The 27,346-nt window shown below is 39.4% G+C and overlaps 2 protein-coding genes across 2 annotated transcripts in view; one reads left to right on the top strand and one right to left on the bottom strand.

The window, feature by feature from the left end:
• The window catches only part of LOC123276003 (uncharacterized), a 99,947-nt gene that overhangs the window by 57,507 nt on the left and 15,094 nt on the right, over nucleotides 1-27,346 (top strand). The gene's annotated exons all lie outside the window — the stretch shown is intronic.
• The window catches only part of LOC123284122 (uncharacterized), a 31,027-nt gene continuing 19,636 nt past the window's right edge, over nucleotides 15,956-27,346 (bottom strand). Inside the window, exon 4 of the mRNA XM_070493512.1 lies at nucleotides 15,956-16,185. Within this exon, the coding sequence (XP_070349613.1) occupies nucleotides 16,030-16,185 (156 nt within the window). The 3' untranslated portion in view covers nucleotides 15,956-16,029. The remainder of the gene's footprint in view (nucleotides 16,186-27,346) is intronic.

Genomic DNA, 27,346 nt, shown 5'->3' on the forward strand with positions numbered 1-27,346 from the left:
ATAGATAGAATGTCCCTTCCTGGTTGCCAGAGGCTGGGCGTAGGGTGGAATGGGGAGCGACTGCTTAATTTGTATGGGGTTTCCTTTAGGATGATGAAATCTTGTGGTCCAGACAGTAGTGATGATTGCACAGCACTGGGAATGTCCTAAACCCCACTGAATTGTGGGTGATTCACCTTTTCACAGTGAATTTTACATGACGTGAATTTTACCTGACTTTAAGAAAACAATACAGAGTTCATTAGCTCCCACAACAGAGTGTCAAGAGCCCCTGTGGCTCAAGGATGAAAGGGCTCTATCAACAACCTCATGACTACTCCAGGAGTGGTAGATTTTCATTTTCTCTCATAGTGAGAGTGTTCTGTCCATTGTCACAAGACTATTTGATTCTTGGCCCCAAATGTCCAAAGACAGTGAGAGAAAATATGCCCTGTCATACCCCTTTTCACTAGACAGGGCTTTCCTTCCAGAAGCCCCAAGGGAACTTTCTGGGTCAGGGTTGCAATCCAGCCCATCACTAAGCTACACTTTGAGCAGTGACAGGATTGCATTCAATTCCTTCCCCACTGTTCTCAGGTGAGAAGAAAAGGTCATGTCACCTGAGTCCATGAGATGGGAAACACCCAAACCAAACTTAGGTTCTAGCAAGGAGACAGCCATCAGTACACAAATAACTCCCTGTTCTAGGATTTAATTTTCTTATTAATAGACTTTACTTTTTAGAATAATTTTAAGTTTACAGAAAAATTCAGCATGGGGCTGGCTCAGTGGCATAGTGGTTAAGTTTGTATGTTCCAGTTTGGTGGCCCAGGTGTCCCAGGCTCGATCCCGGGTGCAGACCTATGTACCACTGATGAAGCCATGCTGTGGTGGTGTCCCACATACAAAATATAGGAAGATTGGCACAGATGTTAGCTCAGCAGCCAAGCAAAAAGAGGAAGATTAGCAATACATGTTAGCCCAGGGCCAATCTTCCCCAGCAAAAAAAAAAAAAAAAAAATATATATATATATATATATATATATACAGCAGACAGCACAAGTTCCAATATCCTCCCTCATACCCCAGTTCACACACACTTTCCCTTGTCATCAATATCTTGCATTTGTGAGATACATTGGTTATATTTGATGAGCCAACACTGATACAATATAAAGCAAACAGCTTATGTTAGGGTTCACTCTGTGTGTTTTATCTTTAATGGGCTTTGAAGAATGTATAAGGACATCTATCCACTGTTACAGTATCATACACCATAATTTCTCTGCTCTAAAATTCCTCTGTGCTCCTCCTATTCATTCCTCCCTCCCTCTGCCCAAGTCCCGGTAACTACTGAAGTTTTTACCATCTCCTTGGTTTTGCCTTCTCCAAAATGGCACATAATTGGAATCATACAGTGTGCAGCCTTTTCCAATTGGCTTCTTTTACTAAGAAATGTGCATTTAAGATTCCTCCATGTTTTTTTCTTGGCTTGATAATTCATTTCTTTTCTATTGCTGAATAATATTCCATTGTTTGAATAGACAACAGTTTGTTTATCCATTTACCTCTTGGAGGGCATCTTGTTTATTTGCCATCTTTTCCAATAATGAATAAAGCTGACAGAAACATTCAACTGTAGGTTTTGTGTGGATATATGTTTTCAATTCATTCAAGTATATACCAAGGAGTGAAATTGCTGGATCTTAGGGCAAGAATGTCTAGCTTTGTAAGACACTTCCAAACTCTCCTCCAAAGTGGCTGCACTGTCTTGCATTCCCAACAGCGATGGATGAAGTTTCCTGTTGCTCCATGTCCGCCTCAGCATTTGCAGTTTTTAGTGTTCTGGGTTTTGGCCGTTCTAATAGGCCTGTACTTGTATCTGATTGTTATTTCTAATTTGCATTTCCCTGATGGCAAAGATGTTGAGCATCTTTCTGTGTGCTCATTTGCCATCTGTGTATGAAAGGGCAGAAACAGAATGGACTGCAGGAACAGAGATGGCTGGGATGACAGGAAGGTGGAGGCAGAGATGATCTTCAGGGCTGACTAGGCACTGACTATGCCCTCTGTCAGATAAATTGTGGTCTACCTAAAATTGAGTTTTGAGTGAAAACTCCATAGTATCTGGTTGTGCACACATATATCTTATTGAGGCTTGGGTTTTTATATATGCTTTTACTGAAAGATGCCATAAGCCCTATGTATAAATAGGTTGCTGTACAGCAGGTGATGACGGTGTCAGAGATGATGAGAGTCTATCTTGACTGGATGGTGTCTGCCATGCAAGCAGCATGTGTTGCCTATCACCAGAGGCAGAAACCCAAACACTTCTGCCACTGCGTCTTAGTATTGGAGTCTCCAAGGAAAACACAACGCAGCCAAGCACTGGGTGGAACAATGCTTTACTCACATAGAGGAGACAGAGCAAGATCAGCTTCAGTGGTAGGCAGTGGTCCCCCATGGCCAGCTGGTTCCTCCTGGCAGCTGAGGCAGGGCAGTTGGCCTGCACACACCCCTCTCATGCCACAGAAGAAAGAACCTGACCCTCTCTGCAGGGGACAAGTATAGCAGTGGAGTTGGCCAGCTGCCATGTGACGCCCAAGCTTAAGCAGAACGAAGGAGAACACATTGAGTCTGGAATGGGAAAAGATAGTCCCACAAGAGGTGACAAGTCCAGCACAGGCTGTGCAGACTCCTTACCTCTTGGTGGAGAAGTGTTCCCCGCCCACAACTCCTTCCTAAGTGGCCCAGTGAGGGTCGACAGACCACAGGCGCTGGATTGCCTCTCCCAGCAGTGGCAGTGGCAGCCAATGCCTCTCCCACTATGCATTTTCATTTTGTATTTGCCACCAGAGAGAGCTCTGAGAGGAGCTACATCTCTTTTATCTCTTGGAGGACACTTCATTCCTGAGAAGTTTCCGTATTCTTGGCTACATTGGGTTCATAATCTAATCATTATCATATTTGTGTATGTAGCATGCGCAGTATCCCCTCTCTAATGTTCAGTTCACTTGCAACACTGGAGGTGCTTACTATTATATTTCTATTTGAGAGCTGAAGATTCTGAGGTCAGAAGAGATTACATAACATCTACGAAGTTATTACGTTTACTAAGTGCTGAAGCCATGTTACCAGGTCAGACAAGCTTCCTTCAGAGCTGACCTTTTTAACCTCTAATGACTTCTTGCAGAAAAGAGAAGAGTGAATGCAGGTGCTTTCTCAAGATCATTGATTGAGGGAGTTCTTTGAAAGGAAAACAAAAAGCAATGCTTTTGTGTTAAGAAAAAAACCGTACAGTTCTCCTTTACCCGGTGTCTCATCTTAATTTTCACACGGAACACCTCACTTCACCAAATCTATGTGGGTTTTCCCCACACCAAGCAATTCCGTGGACACCAGCTGGGCGTTCTACAATTTAACCTCATTCTGACACTCTGTAGCTGGAGATAGCGTCAGATCCCACTGGTTGAGGGCTCAGTCCCATGACACTGCCCCCCACTTCAGATGCCAATGGCAAGCGGTAGGTCCCCAGGTTACCCACATTTTCTGTCCAATTTAGCTACAAATCAGAGGTTACCACAACTTCCTCCTCAGGTTCGATTAATTTTCTAGAGCAGTTCACAGAACTCAGGGAATCATTTATATATGTTTACCAGTTTATTGAAGGATATGATGAACGATACAGATGAACAGCCTAATGAAGAGACACACAGGGTGAGGTTGGGGAGGGTCCCGAACATGAGAGCATTTGTCCCTGTGGAGTCGGGATGGATCACCCCCACTGTAGACAGATGTGTTCACCAACCTGGAGGCACCCCAAAGCCCATAGTATTGGGATTTCATGGAGGCTCCCTCACATAAGCATGACCGATTATTAACTCCACTTCCAGCCCCTCCTCTCTCTCTAGAGAAGTTGGAGGAGAAAGGGGGGATGGAAATCCCAAGCTTCTAATCACAGCCTGGTATTTCTGGTGTCCAGCCTGCATCCAAATGCCACACAGGAGCCCACCCAGAGTCGCCTAGTTAGAACAAAAGAAGCTTCTATTGCTCTTGGCACTTAGGAATTTACCAGTGTTCCAGGAGCGCTGTCAGGAACTGTGGGCAGAGACCTATGTATATTTCCTATTAGCTCACAACGTTTTTTCCATTTCACATTACTGTCTCCAGATACTGACTGTCGATACAGCACATGTTTGCACCCTTCTCTGCTGTATTAAGCCTGGGTGGACTTGACTGCTCCCAGAGGCCGCAGACGGCGAAGCGTCCATAATCTGTAATGCCTGTTCATGAGTATCTGACTACAAATACTCTGCTCCTCAGGCATATGCAGACATGGATAAACTGCAGCCAGAGGCTCAAAATCCAGAAAGAAGGGGCTATTAGAAGCTGAATCCCTACATAGGATGGGGGGGAAGAATTTTCCCTCTATTCTTCTAGGTTCTTCTGGCTGTTCTAAGAGTTAAACTGACATAAGACAGAAAAAAGGAGAAAAAGAAAACAAAGTTTAATAACATGTATGCATGGGAGAAACCTAGGAAAACTGAGTAACTCACCAAAACAGCTGAAGCCGCCACCTTAATTACCAACTCAAGCTGAAGACACAGGGGATGTTGGCGGTGGGGGTTTGGGACTTCCAGGGTCAATTCATGTGGAGATGGAAAAGCAAATGTTTGGTAAATAATTGTTTGCCGTACCTGGCAGAGACTTTGGATACAGAGGGGACTGTGATCCACCGGGCCTTTCTGGGTTCCTCGCTGTCTGTCACACCTCGTTCATATCACACTGTAGTTTCCATGGTAAGAGTTCCCTCCTGGAACAGGCCTTCCATCTAAAATTCTTTTAGGCAGTTATGGGGAAGGTCAAAGTCTTTTGCTCTTAAAATTGATCAAGCCAAAGAGACACATTTTGGGGTAGCAAATTCTGCTCCCCTACAGTAGTAGTTAGATTCATGAGGAACTGGAGCAAATGGGAAATGTAAAGTTCTCCTCAAAGGAGGCCCACATTTTAGTTATCAGCATTATTACATATTTAAGTATGTAATGCATACATAGCACAACCGTTCAAAAGGCAAAAGGGGTCAGCAAACTTTCCTTCCAAGTGCTCAGACACACAGTAGTTCACTTCAGAGAGAACAGTGCTTTAATTTTGGTGTGTATCCTTGCAGAGAAGTTACTTTCATATACAAATAGGCAGATGCTGAAAATACACACACCTACCTATATGCGTATATAAATATATAGGTCTATACTATGTCAATATGCAATCTCAAATACATATATGCATTTGTAGGTATTTATTTTTTCTTCACACACATGTGGTTCCAAATCAGTAGATTAGACATGTCATCATTTCCCACAGCTTCAAGTTAGGTCACAGTATGTGTGGCTGCACCCTAGGTTAATTAACCCATCTTCTAGTAACACGCATTAAGGATTTCCCAGTATTCTTACAAGCAGCGCTCCAATTATTAAACCTGCATAAACTACAGTTTTCATCTATGTAGGCTTACATATAAGCTAAATTTTCAAAAGTGTATTTTCTGGGTGCATTTTCACTTGTGATGAGTTTTCACTTGAGTGTCTTTTCACTTGAAAAATTTCTCATGGTGACTGTACCATTTTACGTTTTCACAGCAATGTGTGAGTGTCTGTTTCCCCAGCCCACAGTTCCTACTGTGACTCTCCATTCTTCTTGCGCTAATGCTCTACTTTCTCCTCACCTCAAATATCATTCAAAGAGACGTTTTCCCTCTGTGTCAAGGCTCAGCGAGGATTCCACACTTGTCACTTTAGCCACATTTGTACTACAAACAGGAGAACACTGCAATATTATTCCTTTTGTAGGTTCAGCAAAATAAAATCTCCTTCACACACATATTTCTAAGATTACTTAGGGTATTTCAATCTCTGACAATGGATAAAAACTAGGCTGAGAACATGATCCAGTACCTCTATAAAGAGTTTAACTGTTTAAAAAAATGTTATGTTTTGTGGACACTGAAAGCTCATGGAATAGGAGTGAACATGAGTTGGGAACTGTGAAATAATAAGAAATATATATATTGATGTCTTCCCCTGGTTCCTGACACAGAGCTCCTAAAACCCTTGTAAAAACCTAAGTGGTGAGAGCAGTAGGAGCATCTTTTGTCCCAACAGGTGACTCTGGTGGGCCCCTGGATGACTCCAGGATGGGGGCTGGTTACCAGAAAGACCAAGTCTTGACTAGAAGTTTGGAATTTTGAGCCCCATCCTTCATCCTCCAGAGAGGGGAGAGGGGCTGGAGACGGAGTTAATGATTGATCACGCCCACGAGAGAAAGCCTCCAGAAAACCCCAACAGTACAGCGTCTGGGGAGTTTCTGGGTGAACACGTGGAGGTGCTGGGAGAGTAGCATGCCTGGAGACTGCATGGATCTGTGCCGGTTCCCCATACCTTGCCCTAGGCATCTCTTCCATTTCGTTGTTTCAGAGTTATATTCTTCTATGATAAACTGGTAATCTTAAAAGTAAAACATATCTCTGAGTTCTTTGAGCTGCTGTAGCAAATTAAATTGAACCCAAGGAGGAGGTTGTGGGAACGTCTGATCTATAGCCTGTCGGTCAGAAGTGCAAGTGACAACCAGGGCTTGGGATTGGCATCTGAAGTTGGGGGGGGAACAGTCTGGTAGGACTGAACCCTCAACCTGTGGAATCTGATGCTGTCTCCAGGTAAACAGAGTCAGAATTTGGGTGAATTGAGTTGCATTGTAGGACAGCCAGCTGGTCCAGGGTCCTGGGTCCAGGAACCTCAAAGAGGAACAGAGAAGGAAGTGACATGAAATAGCTGTTCTTTAATAATTCTATTATAAGAATTAATAATATTATCAGAGGAAATGTGGAAATCACACAAGCCAGGAAAGGAGAGACAAATGGCCATAAGATGCTTGTACAATAAAAAGAAATGTGAAAATTTGTTTGTGTGCTATAGGATTTTGCTTGTGTGTGTGCATTTTAAAGTATTATAACTTAATATACAATTATAACCCAGTTTCAGCTATCAGTATCGTAACAAAATAATTTCCCCATACAAAAAAATAAACACTTAAACATTTTAACCGCTACAAAATTATATTGAGGGTGTTTCGTTACTTACTTAACCATCTCAATCTTTGGGAAATTTAGTTGTTTTCCATAATATGCGATTATAAACGATGCTGGTATTAACATATATTCATACTAAAACATTCTGTATATTTTTTTATTTTCTTACGCTAGGCGTATAAGAGAGCATGAACTGAGAAAAATTTTAATTGCTCCTAATTTATATTTCCATCAGCACTACATAAAGTTTCTTATGTCAACAGCGTTACCATAAGGGATTAGTATTTCTTTAAACAATAATTTTGGAAAGGGAGCCTTGGAATGCAATCACAAAGGTAACCATTGCAGGACAGGAATTCTGAGTTTCCTTCCTATACAGATTTTAAGAACTCTGCCTAAAGCCAAAGAGAAGCCCGATCTTCTTTTCTTTATTTTTTTATTTTCCCCAAGGATTGGCACCTGGGCTAACAACTGTTGCCAATCTTTTTTTTTATGCTTTTATCTCCCCACCCCGCCCCCCCCCCCCACCCCGTATAGTTGTATATCTTAGTTGCACGTCCTTCTAGTTGTGGGATGTGGGACACCGCCTCAACTTGACCTGACGAGCAGTGCCATGTCCGCGTCCAGGATCCGAACCCTGGGCCGCCACAGCAGAGTGCACGAACTTAACCATTCGGCCACGGAGCCGGTCCCTGGATCTTCTTTTATTTTATATGAATTTTTTTTCTTTTTTACCCCTTTTACAAAAGAAAGATCCAACATCAAGTGATGGAGCCATTGGCCTCCCCAAAGATGTTCACAGATCGCTGCATCCTTTGTCTCTCTTTTCTGGGAGGGGTACATGTGATCAGGCTGTGTTAAACAACTTGATCACGAATATCATGTTGAGCTAGCTGATTTAATTACTCCTTCCCTGAGACTTCAGTGCCACAGGGACTGCTGGATTTGGATAAAATGACCCGAGACCAAAAGGGGATATTGGGTAGGTTCCAGAACTTTTTAAAAATGTCTACTGCAGCGGAATGAATAAGACAACACAGAGAAACTTTATTAAGCTGGATTTCAGGGTTTCTCAGCCTAGGCTTCCACTATAGGGATAAGGTCCCGAGCAGAGAAATTTTTCTGTTAATCCTAGATCACTTAGAAGAACTATTACTTACTTTTGGAGTGCCAGAACTGACATGTTGAACTAGGACATTGGAAGCGGGAAGAGTTAACAGTGGATGTCTGTGGAGTGTGCTGAGGAAAGCTTTGTCTTGCCATATCTCCTTAACGGACACTAGAAGGTTCATACGTATAAGGGAACTCCATTTTCCTATGAATATGTCCTTGCCTCATTGAAATACAGGAATTTTCTATAATTCAAAGGATGGAATGTATCTCCAAGAAAATTCTGAATGAGAATCAAAGCAAACACTGCTTTATTTTGATAAAAAACAACAATTATAACAAAAACACTGAAGCAGTCATGCAGGTGCCATATCCCTCTGGTGTGCTGGGTTCCCTGCCCTGGTCTGAAGAGGAGAGTCCTCGCTACGACCTCACACAGCATTCCCTTCTGTATGTCTATGACATCTTCCATGTGTTTACTCCTGGAACACAAGGAGAGATCTCCAACTCAGTGACACCACGCCAGTTGATGCACGCGGGCCATCTGGCCACTGAGGGCTCTGACAGTCTTCACTGATGGTCATGACCTCATGATGCATGGCACAGAACAATCTTCTCCACTTTGCCAAGTTTTAATATCCTCCACGATTACAGTGTTTAGACAATGAGTTACATGCTTATACGTTACAGTAGCTGGGAGGGGTTTCCTTCCAACTTCTGGTATTGGAGGAAAAGAAAGGACAACTTTGTGAGTCAGTCAAGCCATAGGAGACACACAAAGGCTGTTCACATTGTAGGAAATAATCAGATCTATTTTTTTTAAAAAAATCAGTCTGTTGAGTGTTGAAGTCATTCTCTCCAACGTTTTGTCACTTGCAGAAATTCTTGTATGAATTCATTATAGGAGAAACCGAGTTTCTTCTGACTTTCTTATTATAATTAGAAACAGTGAGATGAAGGTGCTTAATAGGATTACTCCAGGGCAAGAGGGGTCCTTCTCTGAAGGGTCCTATAGATGTGGATTTCCTACATACAATAAGTAGAATGATGGGATTTCATCTTTAGTTTAAGAAGAGGTCTTTTCATTAAACATTGTTCTTGGAAACAAGAGGGCAAGATGTTCGCAGTAGCAGGGCTAATGAAACTATTTTGAAATAAGCAGAACTTCAAACTGAGGAAACCTAGGGGATTTTTCCAGTGGCAATGAGGAAAGCGGGAACTGGAGAGACTATGCCACCAGCTTGGGGTAACAGGAACCTCACAGCTCCAACGGTGATCTGTCAGCATGAAGGAGGGTTAAGTGGTCTAATCATCAGAATATGAAGAAAAGGACAAAAAGAAGACACCACAAGTCAACTCAGACCTAGGAAGAGACCCAGAGGCTTCACTTTGGGATCCTCCACGGGTAATAAACCTGTGTTCTTTCACAATTGTGAAAGGAGGCTTGCCTCCCCCAACAGTCACATTCAATTTCCATTATTAAGTTGACAAAATTAAGAATTTTCTTCTTTCTCCTCCAATGCATACTGACAAATAAATACTAGATTTGCTGAGGCAGGATTCCTGTTTTGAGATCCACAGCAAAAAGAGCCTGAATGAGTTGTAGCTCTGTGAAAATAATCTTTGAAAATGTCCAGTTAAGCTTATTTTAAGTACTGAGGCAATCAGATCGTAACCTATGGACTCAGAGGTCAGTGTGAGCTGGTCATTGACTTGAAATACATTTACAAAGAACAGTTACACTTGTCCTGAAAACAGTGTTTGTGCTTTCACTTTTTTAGAATCTGAATTTGGAGAAGAACCTGATTGACCAAAATTATAACTTTAAGAACTTCATGAATAGAGAAATTTCTTTCTTTTCACCTTCCTTTCTTCTATTTCATTTTCATTGTGAAATATACAAACACAAAAATGGATACATATTAGACAAGGAGAACTGATCGGTGGTTACCAGGGGAAAGGGGGTGTAGGGGGAGGGCACAAAGGGTGAAGTGGTGTACCCACAACATGACCAACAATAATGTACAACTGAAATCTCACAAGGTTGTAAACTATCATAATCTTAACAAAAAAAATGGATACATATAGATGGTTATTAAATAAACAACTGTGTGACATCAACCCAGGTCAAGAAATAGAGTACTGCTACCACCAGTTGGTCTCCTGCATGCCCCCTACTGTTGCTAGACTCCTCTTGCCCCCAGGGTATCGAATATCCAAATTAGTATAATAACCCTCCCTTGCCTTTCTTTATACTCTTATCATGTCTATTTCTATGCCAAAATCATAGTCTGATTTTTGCCTGTTTTTTTTCCTTGTGTAATTAGGGTAACATATATATACTGTTGCATCTGATTTCTTTCATTCAATATTAAGTATTTAAGATTCATACTCAGTGTTGCAAGTTAATCCTATTAATACACCATTTTGTTTATTCCTTCGATTGTTGATGGAGGTCTGGATTGGGTTCACTTTTGGCAGTTACAAATGATGCTTCTGAGACGATTCTTCTGTGTGTATATATATATATACACACATATATATATCTGGTTACCATTCGCATGGATTTACTTATGGTATTAAGCAGGGATCATAGGGTAACCATATCTTCAGCTTTACTGGGGATATTGTCATTTTTTTCTTCAAAGTCAACAAACCAATTGATAGTCCCACACTGTAATTCCCATATCTTCACATTCTTGCTGACACTTAATACTGTCCAGATTTTAATTTGAGGCTTCTGGTGGGTGTGTGGTGATGACTGTGGGTGTAAATTTACTCAGCCTTTTCTTTTCTGTAATTCTGTCCCTGGTCAAGATTTGTGTGTGGGGGACAGGGTAGGAGGGAACCCGGGATTCCTACATCATCCTACGTGAAAATGTTTGTGGGACACTGATATCATTTATTTCTTTTACTTTATTTGGTATTTCAAGTGCACTGTCCAGTAGTGTGGCCAGGACACAGAGTCATTTCTCAAGGACCCCACGGAGTCTAAATATTAGACTAAATATTAGGTCTTCTTGTTTCCCTTTGAAATAGCTTCTTTTGTCCATCTGATAAAACAACCTCGAGTACTCTTTTTAAAAACAATAATTAAGATATAATTGACATATTATATTAGTTTCAGGTGTACAACATAGCGATTCAATATCTGTGTATATTGTGAAATGGTCACCACAATAAGTCTAGTTAACATCCATCACTATGCATAATTACATATTTTTTCTTCTGATGAGAAATTTTAGGATCTACTCAGCCACTTTCAAATACACAATATAGCGTTAACTATAGTTAATATAAATATAAATAGAGTCAACAAGTGCGTTACATCCCCAAGACATTTATTTATAGCTGGAAGTTTGTTATTCAACCCTCTTCATCCCTTTCACCCCCCATCCCGACCCCCCACCTCAATTACTCTTGAGGGAGCATAAAATCCTCATACTGACTAATCGTGGGTACTTCCAAATTATTTGTCGGCTTCCACCCAGATCTTGCATTGAAAATCTCAAAGAGAGAGTTTAGATTTTCTTTCCTTCTCACTGTCTGACCTGACCAAAATGTCATGCATCGCTACTGGCCTATTGCTACATCCAAGAGAGTCACTTGAGGAACAGACAAAACTGGAAGAAAAAACACATGGATAATTTATCACTACATTGTCATCACAAGCATGGAATTCACCAATGATGCCTAGGAAGAAATTGGGATCATTTATGGAATAGTGTAAAGAGAATATAGGAGATGTCTCAGCTGAAGAGAAAGAAGCTACAAAAAATAATTACGAAAAAGATGGTGCAATAAAATGCATCAGGAGATTCAGGAGCATAAAGAGAGTTAAGGGAAAAAAATGACCCATATTTTCTTAGTTACTCATTATGGAGAGCAGGATCAATTCCTAAAAGGTCAAGTAATTCTGATTCTGATGTATTTGATCATAATGTTTATTACTAATGGTAATTTGTATTTTCAACTATCATCATGTAATGCTGATAATTTGCATATATAATTTATATTTCTATAGTTATTGCTACTCTCCTCTTAGACTAGTGACCATTATTTTGAGCGACAAAAACACAGTGCCTTGAGATTATCTGTCTGTTCATTATATGTAAGTTATTGAATTTTTGTCTTGCATCAATTTTTATTTCATTAATTGATTGTCATTTAGATGATTCGGATGTTTACACGTAATTATCAAGTCAAATCTCAGTATTTATTTAGCATTTCTCTCTTCAGTTACGGTTGGAAAATCTGTCCCTAACTTAATATTACAAAAACATATGCAGGTGTATCTCCAGATCGCTTTTACATTTAATTATTCATTCCATTTTGACTATTATAGCTTAGCCTAGAGAATTAAGTAAATGTGTATTACTTCACTCCTGCACACCCTTTAAACGCAGCTAACAGACACTGAATAAACCAGCCCATCCCCGGCGGGATCAGGAGTTGCTTGCCCCATATGCTGTCCCCAGGCTGCAGCCGCCTGAGGGGACTCGCCCGGGGCCCGCCCTCAGAGCTCACACCCGCCGTGCGCTCTCGCCCCAGGGCAGCCCCGCCGACCCTCCCGCGCGGCTCTGCGCGCACAGGCCGGACGCTCGGAGCCGGCGCCGGGCCGCCCTGCTCGGCCTCCTGGGCGCACCAGCGGCCTCCGCGCAGGCTCCGTGCCCGCGCACGCGCCCTCGCGTCGCGCTCCTGGAGGAGAGACCTGCGCTCGGGCCGGGCTCCGGGCGGTTCTCGAGCTGCAGTTCCAACGGGACTTCCGCGGCCTTTTGGACGAGCCGCCGCGCCCAGAGATGTTCAGGTTGGAGCGACACTTCCCAGAGGGCAGCGGTCACTCCAGATCTTCGGCTTCCATTTCCGTTTTCGCGCGGTTCTCCCTCTTTGCAGGGTGAGTGGAGCTCATTTGTGGATGTGTTAGCACAGGATGCGGGAATCCTGTGAAGCGAGTCACTTCGGAGCCCGACGTGAACCAGGAGGGGTGGCAGTGGAAGCGCTCACAGCGTGGAGGCCAGTAGTAGGGACACCAGTCCTCACGGGACTCTCGGGCCTGAACGGCGGAGGACGGTGTGTGTCTGTGGGGACAGACGGGCAGCGTGTGGCGGGGTGTGTGTGTGAGAGACGCGAGTGAGCGGTGGGATGCGCCTCCGTGCCGTGGGTGTGGCTGCGAGGCTGTGACAGGTGCGTGGCTGTGCTGGGGTGACGGGGATTTGGTCGCATGTCCTTCACCTGTGCGGGTGTGATGGCTGTGGCTCTGTGGCGTCACTGTCTGGTGGCTCTGGGCTCCCTGGCGCTTCCTCCTCTTCTCTCCTCACAGCTGCTTGGCTGCAAGAGGGAAGTAGGACATTGAGCCCTAAAGGAAGATTTCCAGCCAGGGGGCACCGAGGTTAGTTTGGGAAAACCTGGGGAGTTCTCTACTTGGGAGCTCTGAGGGGCAGCTACTGTCTCAGAGCCTCGGGGTTCCCAGAGCTCGGACCCCAGGAACGTGCTGTAAACCTATTCCCGTAGTCCAGGCTCTGTCCTCTTTTCCATCTGTTTATGTGTATGAGCAGGGCGGGTGTGGACCTGGAGAGTGTTATGTAAGGAAGTCATTCTGTGCCCCAAGAACAGCCTGGTGCCTACTGACTTCCTGCTCAGTCCTGCCATCCCCAAAAGAAGAACCTTGATGAGAGGAAAGAATTGTTTTACACACAAAAGTCAACATTGAGGATGGTTGATTTTCTTTCATAAAATCATTGATTTCTAAATTATTGATATAAGAAAAATTTAACAAAACTTTGCAATAATATCTGATTTTTAGTTATCTTCCCAAAAACATGTCCAAATACTAATTGAAATAGAAGAAAATAAGGAATCATTTTATTTACCCACATGCCTTTTGTTGCTGCTTAAGGGCACTGTCAGTCTTACTAATGTTCTCACTTTATGAGACGCTTGATCACATCGGATTTTTTGGGCAGGTTATGATTCACAAATGTCTCTTTGTTTCTGCTTCATTTCGGTGAGAGGGAAATTCCCCCTTTTCTAGAAACTCTTGATTTATAAATTAAAAATGCATTCTCGAGTAAAAGTCCTGATTTTTCCCCCCTTTTTTTTGTGAGCATTATCAGAGCAGGGCTGATAAGCACAATTTTATCCTAAAAAGGCAAATTGTTTCTTTTATAATACCCAGTTAGGGGACATGCAATGTTCTTCAATAAAAATAGCTAACGTATTTATACAAGATTACAACATATTAAGTTTTTATGTAGATTATATTTCTCTAAGATATTCATGCTTAAGAAGTGATCTTCATACTCTTGCCTCTACTCATGAAAAACCCAAGACACTAAAATGTCATGAACTCTAAGAGCAGTTACATTTAGAAAATCTGAGAACAGAATCTATGTCTTAAGTTTCAACTGGATACCATTCCCCAGTTATGAGTGTGTACTTTACACTGGGACCAGTATCATCGTGATTAATAATCCTGTACATGCCATCACATAGCAGGACCAAATTAATTAACCTGTTCCCTCTTAGATTTTTGTGTTTCTGGTTTTGGTTGTCAAAAACTGCGTATTGAAGATACTCGTATCTCTTCTAGCCCAGTCTCTTCTAGCCGGTGTTTACGTATTCACTGACCAGATTATTCTCTCCTATGTGCTCAACTTAGTAATATTAAGAGCTATAATGGAGGAAGGAAGAAATTAAGTCCTATAAAGAAATGATTTGAGCTTCCCGTGTCAGGACTGTAGTTGCATGAGAGATGGAGATCCCATTTGGCCAAGCAGGGAAAGACTGACATTCTCACAGACATGAGTTTTCTAGATACATGTGATAAAGCCCAGCAATGAACGGTCTCTGGAGGCTGAGATCCAATGCTCTGTGAGGTTTTTGGAATTGACTAGCAATATGAATTAGTGCTTGTAATATATGGATCATGGTTCTTGGTAAGGAATTTCTGAATGATGAGTACAATGAATATTTTATTGCTGACTAGGATGTGCTGAAATTGAATGACCTTGGTATAATTCTGCATCATCATACATCGAGTATTCTCTAAATCAGGAACTGCAAAAGTGTTCAGTGAGGGATTGTTAATGGCCATAAAAGAGAATAAAAACATAAGCTGTTTAAGTTATCAGAGATGAAGAACAGAAAAGACCTTAGATATGTTGTCCAACCTAGTGTATAGAAACCTAGTCATCTGGAGATGATTACATCCATTATAACTGTAAGTTTGAATGCTATGCAGCCATTCAAAATATTTGTTAAAATAAGAAAACTATGTGGCATAGGATTTAACATAAAGAACTTGAGGATTGAAGACATCCCTTAGTTTATCAAACCCTCTTATTTTTCTATCCCTTGTGACAATGTCTTTATTTCATTTGGAGTGTTTAGCCCATTTACATTTAATGTAATTATTGATACAGTTAGATTAAGGTCATCCATTTTATTATTTTCTGTCTTTTCCATCTGGCTTTTGTTCCCATATTTCTCTATTTTGTCTTCTTGGGTTAATTATTTATTTAAAATTCCATGTTAATTTGCTTCTGTGCTATACTTTGTGATCATTTTTAGTGGTCACGGTCTGTATCATAATATATATTCTTAACTATTCAGAATCTGCTTAGAGTTAATATTGAACTCTGCTCTTACTCGTCAAGTGTAAGAACCTTGCAATTTATAGCCCCATCTTCTATATTGCAGCTGTCGTATATATTACATCTATCTTTATATAAAACTATAATACCATGTTTTTAATAACATCTGTATTGATATAGAACACAGCACATATTTAAAGTATACACTTGGATTCATTTATTTAAAATTTTGATATAATAGACATATAACATTGAAGGCGATCCGGCCTAAGAACATGAATGTGCTTGCATACAGGACATTTCATGGAGCTGACTTGTGGCTGAGCTTGTTTGCAAACAGGATGTTCTGCCCAGTCCTCTTATGGCCCTTCCAGGGAGAACATTGCCTGCAAACAGGAGTGTTCTCAGATCCTGCAATTCAGCCTAGGGATGGGAAACAAACACAGCATTGTAAGCACGTGAGCGCGCTTGCGTAGAAGCATGTATGATAAGTCACCACCTTTGGCTAGTTGCCGGCTTTGTCTAGGGGGATATAAAAATAAACAGCCCGTGCCAGACGGGGCTTTTTTTCTTCCACTGTCGACACCGGTGTCCGTCTCTTTTTTGGGGCCCCAACTTTCTTCATTTCGTCAGCAACATCACATTATATTAGTTTCAGGTGTACAACATAATGATTCAATATTTGTATATATTGAGAACTGATCACACTAAGTCTAATAAATATCCATCGCCACATATAGTTACAAATGGATTCATTTTGAAATGTGTATACATCCATGAAACCATGACTACAGTCAAGATAATGAACAAATCCATCACTCCAAAAGCCTTTGTAATCCCTCCCACCTCCCAGCTTCCTTGCCCTCTGCCTCCAGACAACCACTGATCTGCTTTCTGTGACCATAAATTAGTTTGCAATTTCTAGAAATGTAAATAAATGTAATCAAACAGTATGTTTTCTTTTTTGTCTTGTTTCTTCCACTCAGCATAATTACTTTGAGATTCATCCATGTTGTTTCATGTATCAGTTCAATCCAATAGATAGCTGAGTAGTATTCCATTATATGGATATATTATAATTCATTTATCCTTTCTCCTGTCAACAGACATTTGAGTTGTTCGAGTTTGGGGCTATTATGAATAAAGCTGCTATAAACATTTCTGTGAGAGTATCTGAATGGGTCTAAGTTTTTATTTCTCTTAGGTAAATACCTAGGTGTAAAATTGTTAGGAAGTAAGGTAGTTGTATGTTTGACTTTAGGAGGAATTGACAAGCTGTTTTCCAATTTTTAAAACTGTTTTATATTCCCACTATTAATTTATGACTGCTCCATTGACTCCACATCTTTATCATCCTTCTTATTATCAGACTTTTGAATTTTAGCCATTCCCTCTAAACCCATTTTTAACCTGAATGTCACAAATTTTGACATGTTCTATCTTCATTATTATTCAGGTCAACATATTTTAAGTTCCATTTGAAATTTCTTCTTTGACTCATGGGTTATATAAATATGTATTGCCTAATTTCCAAACATTTCCCAGATATTTCTGTTACTGATTTTAATAATTCCATTTTGGTCTAAGAATACACTCTGTGTGATTGGATATTTCTAATTTATGAGACTAGAGTTTTGTTGCCCAACATATGGTCTGACCTGGTGACTATTCCTCATGCACTTAAGAGAACAGGTGTTCTGTTGTTGTTGGGTGGAGTTTTCTATAATTTATAATTAAGTCTATTTGTTTGGTAGTGTTTTCTTCTTTGCTATTACTGATTTGCTATCTATTTACTGAGAGAAGTGTGTTGAAGCATCTTTACCATTTTATTTTTTTCCTATTACTTTTCACTTCTGTTTGTTTCCTATGTTTTGAAGCTATTATTATGTACATTCACACTTGTGAATGTGGGCTTGAGGAATTGGATACTTTTTCATTATGAAATGGCTTTCTGACTCTGGTAATATTCCTTGTTTTGTAGTCTCCTTTGTCTGGTATTATCACAGCCACTACAGCTTTCTTTGGATTAGTGTTTCCATGATATTCTCTGTCTATCCTTTTACTTTTGACCTATTTTTCTTTAAAATGTATATATTGTGTAAATGTGTATATATATTAAAATGTGTAGTATTGTCCTTTCTTTCTTAAACCCAGCCTGACAATCTCTAAATGTAATCATTAGACAATTTACAATTGATGTAATTATCTATATCAGCAGTTCTAAAACTTTAACATGTATAAGAGTCACCTGGAGAGCTTGTTAAGCCATACTTTTCTGGACCCATCACCAGTATGTTCGGTGGAGCCCATGAATCTGCAATGCTATCAAGTTCATCGCTCGTTCTAATGCTGGTCCAATAACCACATATCTATGTATTTATGTCTCTATGTACCACTGGTGCCTTTTTTCCTGTCTGCCTATCTGCTGCTTGTTTCCTTTTCCCACTATTCTTGCCTTGTCTTAAATTGAATTTTTTCTTTTGTATTTCCACTTTGACTTATCAGATATACCCCTTTGTTTTATTTTTTGAGATTATTCTATGGTTTCCAGTATTTACCCCAGTCCATCCTCAAATAGTCATACTGCCTAGCATATAATGTAAGAATGTTCAACAGTATATTTACCTTTCGCCTGCCTATCCTTTGGATTATTTTCATCATAAGCTCACTTCTGCCTATAATGTACATCATACAATGCATCATTATTATTTTTGCTTTATGCATTTAGTCCTTTTTTAAAGAAATTTTAAAAATTCATTCTTCCACCACTTGCCCTCCAAAATTCTTACACCTGGCAGACACAAACTAAGGAGATCTCTCAGAGCTTCTTTTTATCTATTAATTTAAACCAAGGGGTAAGAGAATTTGATTGGAATACAGCCACACCCATTTGTTTATATATTGTCAATGGCTGCTTTCCAGCTACAACAGCAGAGCTGAGTAACTACAAAAATATTTATTCTCTGGCCCTTTAGGAAAAAAACTGCTGATCCTCCGTTAACGGCTCTAGAGGAATTCCTGAATGAATGTCACTCAAGGGGATGCACTGCGGTGGTGCTCGAGGCTCTCTGCCCTGGGCTTCTTCCCTCCCCCTTGGCTTTCACTCACCAAGTGGACACAAAGTAGACAGCAGCTTTGGTCTTCCTAAATATACGTTAGTGACAAGGTAGCTGGCATATTTAGGGGATTAAGAATTCCTTAATAACCAGACACCGAATAGCCAGACAGCTGAGGAGGACAGTGCAATAAAACCGCATAGAACAATGAATAAAACCGCATATAACACTTGAGGCAGAATATAACATGCTTGGCCATGGCATATTATTCTCTTGAAAAACTGCTCAGTTTTTCTTGTGAATATTTTATTCATAAGTTTTGTACAAATATTCAAAATTGGTATTAATATTGATTTCATACATTAATACTCAAAATTAAGAATTTAATAGTCTTAAATTTTTGTTATCGCCATTACATGTTCATTAAAAGTTAGAGGTGCAGGCCTGGTGGTTAAGCTCGCATGCTGCACTTTTGTGGCCCAGAATTCGCAGGTTCAGACCCTGGGTATGGATCTATACACTGCTCATCACAACATGCTGTGGTGAGCATCCCACATACAAAATAGAGGAAGACTGGCACAGGTATTTGCTCAGCGACAAACTTCCTCAAGCAGAAAGAGGAAGATTAGCAACAGATGATAGCTCAGGGCCAATCTTCCTCACCAAAAAATAAAAAAAAATCTACGTTCAACTTGATTGCAAACCCATATGGCTCTGTTTTTTCATTTCATTTCCTTTCTTGCGATTTTAATATTAGAGTGTTAACCACTTTCCCAAATTCATCTGACAGACTAGTGTTTCCATTTCTACTTTGTTTGAAGCCAACAGATTACCTGGGTACCTGCCCCGGCCCAATTCCTTTGAGCACTTCTCATCCTGGTAGTACCGCTGGGTCCCACATAAAAGGATCATCTCTAAATGAGCCCCTCAGTGAAAATCAGGTATCATGTGTTCTTGGCCAATAGTATGCTGGAGCTCAGGGCCATTCTACAAGAGTATAAAATGCCATGTGGCTGCTTAGCCGTGTTTCGATACTTACCAGCAAACTTAACAATAGTGCAGATTCTTTAATGTGTGAAGGTTTTAAAGCAGGGTGAGAAATATCCACTAATGGTTTTATTTGTTTAATGTACCATGCCTAAAGTTATAATTTATCAAATAATTGTGATTTCATTAAACTATCAACATCCCTCTAGATTTGCACTGTCAGATACAATAGCCACTAGCTACTTGTGGCTATTTAAATTTAATTGATTAAAATTAAATAAAAGTAAAAATTGAATCCTTTATGGGTACTAGCCATAACCAAGTGTTCACTAGCCATGTATATCGGACTTTCCAGATAAAGAAGTTTTCTATCATCATAAAACTTTCTATCAGATAGGAATATTCTGAATACCTACATTTTACATAAATAAAGAGAATTTTATGGATTTAACTAATTAAATACTGCCACATTTAATTATTTGCAAAATTAATTGAGTACTGTAAAGCATATGGTTAAAATCATAAATCTTTGTCAGATATTTGAAAGCATCTTAATTCTTGTCTAGTAGAAACAATATGCAAAAATATTGTTTAAAAATAGTAAGTTGGAAAAAAGTTGACTTACATTTTGTTATTACCATTTTTATGTTTATACTTACTCATATTCTCATTTCTTACCGTATTTCCCCTGTGATTATGATAACTGGACGATTTTAGATAATTCCTGCAGTTTCCATGTTTTTGCCTGACACACACACACAAAGTGTAATCACAAAAAGTGAATGTTTTGGATCTAGCTTATCAACCAAATATTTCTCAGTCAGGGCCTAGGTCTTGGTGACCTTGCGATGGAGGCCCCTAAATATCTTTCCTTTATTTCCTTCTTACAAACACGTGATTGAGATGGGTTAAGTTATAGTTTCAGACCCTTCCTCCCCTATGATGGAGTAACAAGGATAGCAGGCACTCTTTCACCTCAGACAACTTAGAAATATAAAAATATGTGTGAACAATGGAGTGTTTTACAGCAATGGGAATTCATGAACTACAACACTCAAACACTCTGTGGAGGGAAAGAAGCCAGCCGCAAAAATCGGCCTACATCTGATTCCGTTTATATGAAGGACAGAGACAGGCAAGGCCAATTTCTGCAGATAGAAGTCAGGTGAGTGGTTACCAGGGGTCAAGGTTATGACTGGGAAGGAGATGTGACGGGGCCTTTTGTGGTGCTCCTAATATTTTGTTTCTTAGTCTGGCTACTGATTTCAGTACCAATTACACATGAAAATTCATCGAGCTGTAATACTTACGATGTGTGCACCTTTGTGTATGTATGTTAAACTTCAATAAAAAGCTGCTTGAAACAAAAAAACAAAAAAACAAAACAAAAAATGTGTGAAATGACAGTGTTCAGACATTAGTCAACTGCTCAAGACTAAGATCCCTGACTACATAAACAGTCAAGGTGAACCCTATTATTTCTCCAAACGTAATGAACCAATAGCCACAGTGGAAAAACTCCATAATATATGGAATATTGGGTAAAGTACGCAAAAGGAGACTGGCTTAATAGAGAGGAAAAATTAGACCTATGACATAAAAAAGCCCTTAACTTTTTAAAAGCTATTCTGGTCTTGCCTAACAAAGCTTAAAAATGCACCTTGAAAGGATCAAACACTTTCCAAGTTATACCACCTGCAAAGAAGCAGGAAAATGTGATACACAATCAGGAGAAAAATCAATATTCAAAACTGACTCAGATATAGAATTAGACAGGTTATTAAAATAGTTATACCTATGTTTCATATGGTGACAAAGGTAGAGCAAAATGTGAGCATGTTAAGAGAGTCATGGGAGATTTTTAAAAACCCAAATTAAACATATGGAAATGAAAACTACAATGCCTGAAATGTAAACTACATTGGGGAAATTAACAACTGATTAGGTACTGCAGAGGAAAGATTATTGAGGTTGAAGGTATACTAATCAAAAAGAAACAGAATGAAAAGATTGTAAACTTATCAGTGAGCTGTGAGACAACTTTAAGTGAACTAATATTGTCATTAAAGCTCCCAAAGAATGAAGAAAGAGGAGGGGACTGAAAAATTATTTGAAGAATATGGTAAACAATTTTCCAAAATTGATGAAAATTATAGACCTAAAATTAAAACTCAGTGAACTGTAATCATAGGAATGTAGAAATATAAACCAAGGCTGATCATAACCCATGATTTTGAAACAGTGATGAAGAGGAAGTCAGCAGAGAAAGGAGACTCATTATATAAAGAACAAAAACAAGAATAAAATCAGATTTCTATTTGGAAACAAGAAGGTAGAAGGCAATTGAGCAAACTCCTTCTGCAGTGCTGAAAAGAAAAATATTTCCTTGAATTCTATGCAAAGTAAAATATTTTCGTAAAAAAGTAAAAATTAGTGTATGTCCAATTTTCTCACAGACAAAAGAAATGAAAGAATTGATTTAACAGCATACCTGCACTATAAAAATGTTAAAGTCCCCCAGACAGATAGAAAATAAAATCAGATGAAAACTTAGATCTACACAAGACATGATAAAAATGTGTGTAAGTATATTTCTTTCTTATTTTTTAAATTAGTAAAAAGATAACTGAGTGGGACCCTCAGAATGGTGTCATGAGGAGCTTGGCAATTTTCCCCACAAAGCAACGATGAAACTGCATAACGTTATTAAAACAATTACTTTCACTCTGTGGAAATTGAGCAAACACATAAATGAATCGAGAAGCATTTATTCAAGCAAAACTACTGAACTCCATGAAGGGACATTGGGAGTGTCCAGAGTTTTAGCCTAGGGATGCTCCCATCTCCCTCTGGCTTGGTTTTACCAGAGCTGAACAAGCTATGAAAACCAGCAGCTTTGAGCTCTGGGAGACTGACATGAGTTGGAATGGAGTCTGGAAAAACCCCATGCCTGGAGGTGTTGTGCAAAAGGAATGTGAACCTCAGTGCAAACAACTGGGGATGGATAGCCAACACAGACGGTCTGAGGCTGCAATATCATGAGACTAACCAGAGGTTAATCAAGACAATTCTGGAAATGAGAAAGCCAGAGAAGTTCTTAATAAGATTTGACATATTTGTGGTGGTCCGGAAGGTTGGTTTATGCATAAAGTTGTGAGAACCCTAGCCATCTCTTCATCTCTGGCTGAATACGAGGCCTTGAGTACGCAAAGAGGTGACAGGAGAAGGCCCTGCAGAAAGTAAAAAGCCAAGGATTTGTTTGTTTTATTTTATTGAGGTCATAATAATTTATATCATTGTGAAATGTCAGTTGTACATTATTGCTTGTCAGTCACTATATAAATGTGCCCCTTCACCCCTTGTCCCTACCCCCCAACACCCTTTGCCTCTGGTAACACTAAACTGTTCTCTTTGTGTGTTAGTTTATCTTCCACTTATGAGTGAAATCATATGGTGTTTGTCTTTTTCTGTCTGGTAAAAGCCAGGGATTTTAATGTGTTTCCCAACCAACACTCAGAGCCATTGCCAAGGGGTAGAAGGCTCACCTAATCAAGCGGCTTATGGACAACATCTGAGCATTCACTGGCTGACCACTGAGCTATGCTGACCCAGAAGTGACTCTGTGAAGCCAGGCTTAAAGGAAAAAAAGAATTTAAAAAATAGCAATAAACTGGTTGGAGACATCAGCATCTCCACGTTGCAAAGGAGACAGATTACAGAATTAGTCAAGTCAGTACACAAAAGCAACAATATCAGTTCCTGGGGGAGTAGTAGATCTAAATCCAGAGTTGGTGCAATATATTATCTAACATGTCCAGTTGTCAACAATAAAAAATGGGAAGTGCAAAGAAATGGGAAAGTGTGAACCATACATGGGGAAAAGTCAACAGAAACTGTTTCTGGGGAGGTGAAGATAGTGGACTCAGGAAAAAAATACTTAAAAAGGAGCTATTATAAATATATTCAAAGATCTAAATGAAACCATATTTGATGAACTAAAATAATGTGTACAATGGCTCATCAAATAGAGAATCAATAAAGAGAGATTACTTTTTAAAAAGAACATAATAGAAATTCAAGACATAAAGTGTTGAATATCTGAAATGTAAAGTTCCAAAGACAAGCTCAACAGCAAATTGAGATGTCAGAAGGAAGATTTTGTCAACCTGCTGATAGGTCAATGGAGATTATCCAGTCTGAAGAAACAAAGATAAAAGGAATAAAAATTAACAGAATGTCACAACCTGCTGGGAAAACAATCAAGCATAGCAAGCATACACATGACAGAAGTTCCAGGAGTATAATAGTTACTTTGAAGGAGAGTAGAGAAAAGGACAGAAGAGTTCTTTGAAGAAATAATGGCCCCACATTTCCCCAAATGAGGGAAAACCAATCTACAAATCCAAGAAGGTCAACAAACTTCAAGTAGGATAAACAAAAGGAAATTCACATATAAACACATCATAGTCAAGCTACTGAATGCCAAAGACAAGTAGAAAATCTTGCAAGAAGCAAGAGAAAGAGGACTCATTATGTACAAGGGAACCACAAGCAACTGACAGCTGACTTCTCTTCAGAAACAATGCAGGCCAGATGACATTGAAAATGCATTTTTCTCTTTCTTTCAACTGATTGTAAAAATGATTGCACAAAATGATGAAAAAACTGTAATGTTGGACCTATATAAATATGTAATATATGAAAAGTGCACAAAGACAGGGAGGTATGGAGCTATATCAAAACAGTTTCTAAACCTTACTGGAAGTAAATATTAAGCTGAAGAGTATTATGTTAAGATGTATATTGTCTTCCCTTGAGTAACTACTAAGAAAAGAATTCAGGCAATTAAGAGAACCAGTAAAATGTTTCTCTAGAAAAAAATATATTTGATATGAAAAAGCAGTAAAAAAGGCACAAAAACACATAAGACATAGGAAACAGCAAAATGGGAGATAAAAAGTTAACAATATCGATAATTGAATTAAATTTGAAATGTATGAAGTACTCCAATTGAAAGCTGAGATGGTTGGGGCCAGCTCTGTGGCACAGTGGTTAAGTTCATGTGCTCTGCTTTGGTCACCCAAGGTTTGCAGGTTCTGATCTCAGGTGGGACCTATCAGCTCTCATCAGGCCACACTGCAGCAGCATCCCACTAAAGCAGAGCAAGACTGGCACAGATGTTAGCTCAGCAAAAATCTTCTTCAAGCAAAAAGAGGAAGATTGGCAACAGATGTTACCTCAGGGCCAATCGTGGGGGGGGGGGGCGCGGGGGGGGGGGCGCAAAGATTGTCAGTCTCAAAACAAAACAATATACAACTGTATGCTGTTTACAAGAGACAAACTTTAAATTCAAATAGACAAATAGGTTCAAAGTAAAATCATAGGAAAGTACACCATGCAAATAGTAACAAAATAGCTGGAGTGGCTATATCAATATCAGGCAAAATACCGTTTGATGCAAAAAATGTCACTAGAGACAAAAAGGAATATTTTATAAGGAGGAAAAGGGAAACTTACATAAATATTTAACAATTATAAACATAAACATATTTGACAGCTGAGCAACAAAATATATGAAGCAAGTCTGGCAGAATTAAAGAAGATATAAACAAATTGTCAACAATAGCTGGGGTCTTTAATATGCCATTCTCAGTCTGGGTCCAATGAAGGAAGAGAAACCTCACAGTAATTTGAACAGGAAACTGTTAATATAAATGACTAACTATTAATTAATACTTACATAAGGGGATTAGAATAATGAGAGATTAGCAAGTAAGTAAACAGTATGCTACAGAGTATAAGACTACAGATATAAGGAACACTAAACAGGGCTGAGATTGAGAGCCCATGGGAGATCCACTTGACAGGACTGAGATCCAGACCTTGTGGGAGAGGGCAAGGCCTTTACTTACTGAAAGGACTCTGCGAATAAGCCATGGTAATGGATCTTCAAGAAGCCCACCCCCTACTGTGCTGCGTAAAGCTGTCCGTGGGGCATCTCACCAGAGATACTTAAGTGTGAAACTGTGCAATGGAGGACACACATGGAAACTGCTGATTACTGTGAGCTGCTGGCACCAGGCACTGGAGAAGCTCTGAGTGACACAGGAGCCAAGGGGATACTCTGCCATAAAACAACCCAAGGATGGGTGTGTGATTAAAGAGCACAGATGTATTTACAGAGCAGCCAGAATGAATGAAACTATAGCTGAGTCAATAATTTTTTAACTGTCACACAGCATTCCCAATAATGGAGAGAAAAACTAGATTAAAAAATGAATATGAACAATCTTATCTGCCAATTTGAATGACGTCACATGTGTAGAATAGAGGCAGAGACCATATGCTAGGCTATAAAATGACTCAATATATTTAAAAGAACTGAAATAATGTAAAGTTCTATCACAACATAATTGAATTAAAAAGCAACAGAAAGAAATGTGGGAAAATCTCAAAGTTTGGAAATTAAACTACATGCTTCTAAACCGCCCATATGTCAAAGAAGAAATCACAATGGAAACTAAAAATAATTTGAATGAATGAAACAAAAACAACATCTCACAACTGATAAGAAGTTAACGAGGATGCAGAGGAAAATTTATAGCTTTAACACCTATATTAGAAAAAATTATTTTAAATAAATACCTAATTGTTCACCTTAAGAAGGTAGAAAAGAGGAGCAGACAAAACCAAAAGCAAGCAGAAGGAAGGAAATGATCAAGAATAGAGCAGAGATGGAAGTCTATTAGAAATAATCAAAAATTACAGCAAAGATACAGGGTACAAAACAAACTTACAAAGATCAGTTGCATTTCTATACTCTAATAATGAACTAAGAGAATTCAAGAATACAATCCCATTTACAATTGCAACAAAAAGAATAAAATATCTAGCAGTAAATTTAATCAAGGAGGTAAAAGACCTATACAATGAAAACTATAAGACATTACTGGAAGAAATTGATGATGACATAAAGAAATGGAAAGATATTCCATGAACTTGGATTGGAAGGATAAACATAGTTAAAATGTCCATACTAAAGTGAGCTACAGATTCAATGCAATCCCAATCAGAATCCCAATGACATTCTTCACGGAAATAGAACAAAGAATCCTAAAATTCATATCGGGGAACAAAAGAACCCAAATAGCTAAAGCAATTCTGAGAAAAAAAAACAAAGCTGGAGGCATCACAATCCCTGACTTCAAAATATACTACAAAGATATAGTAATCAAAACAGCATGGTACTGGTAAGAAAACAGGCACACACATCAGTGGAACAGAAGAGAAAGCCCAGAAATAAAACCACACATCTACAGACAGCTAATCTTTGACAAGGGGGCTAAGAACATACAATGTAGAAAGGAAAGACTCTTCAATAAATGACATTGGGAAAACTGGACAACCATATGCAAAAGAATGAAAGTAGACCATTATCTTTCACCATAAACAAAAATTAACTCAAAATGGATCAACTACTTGAAGGTAAGACATGAAACTATAAAACTGTTAGAAGAAAATATAGGCAGTAGACTCTTTGA

Source organism: Equus asinus, chromosome 21, assembly GCF_041296235.1.
Source record: "Equus asinus isolate D_3611 breed Donkey chromosome 21, EquAss-T2T_v2, whole genome shotgun sequence".
Lineage (NCBI taxonomy): Eukaryota > Metazoa > Chordata > Mammalia > Perissodactyla > Equidae > Equus > Equus asinus.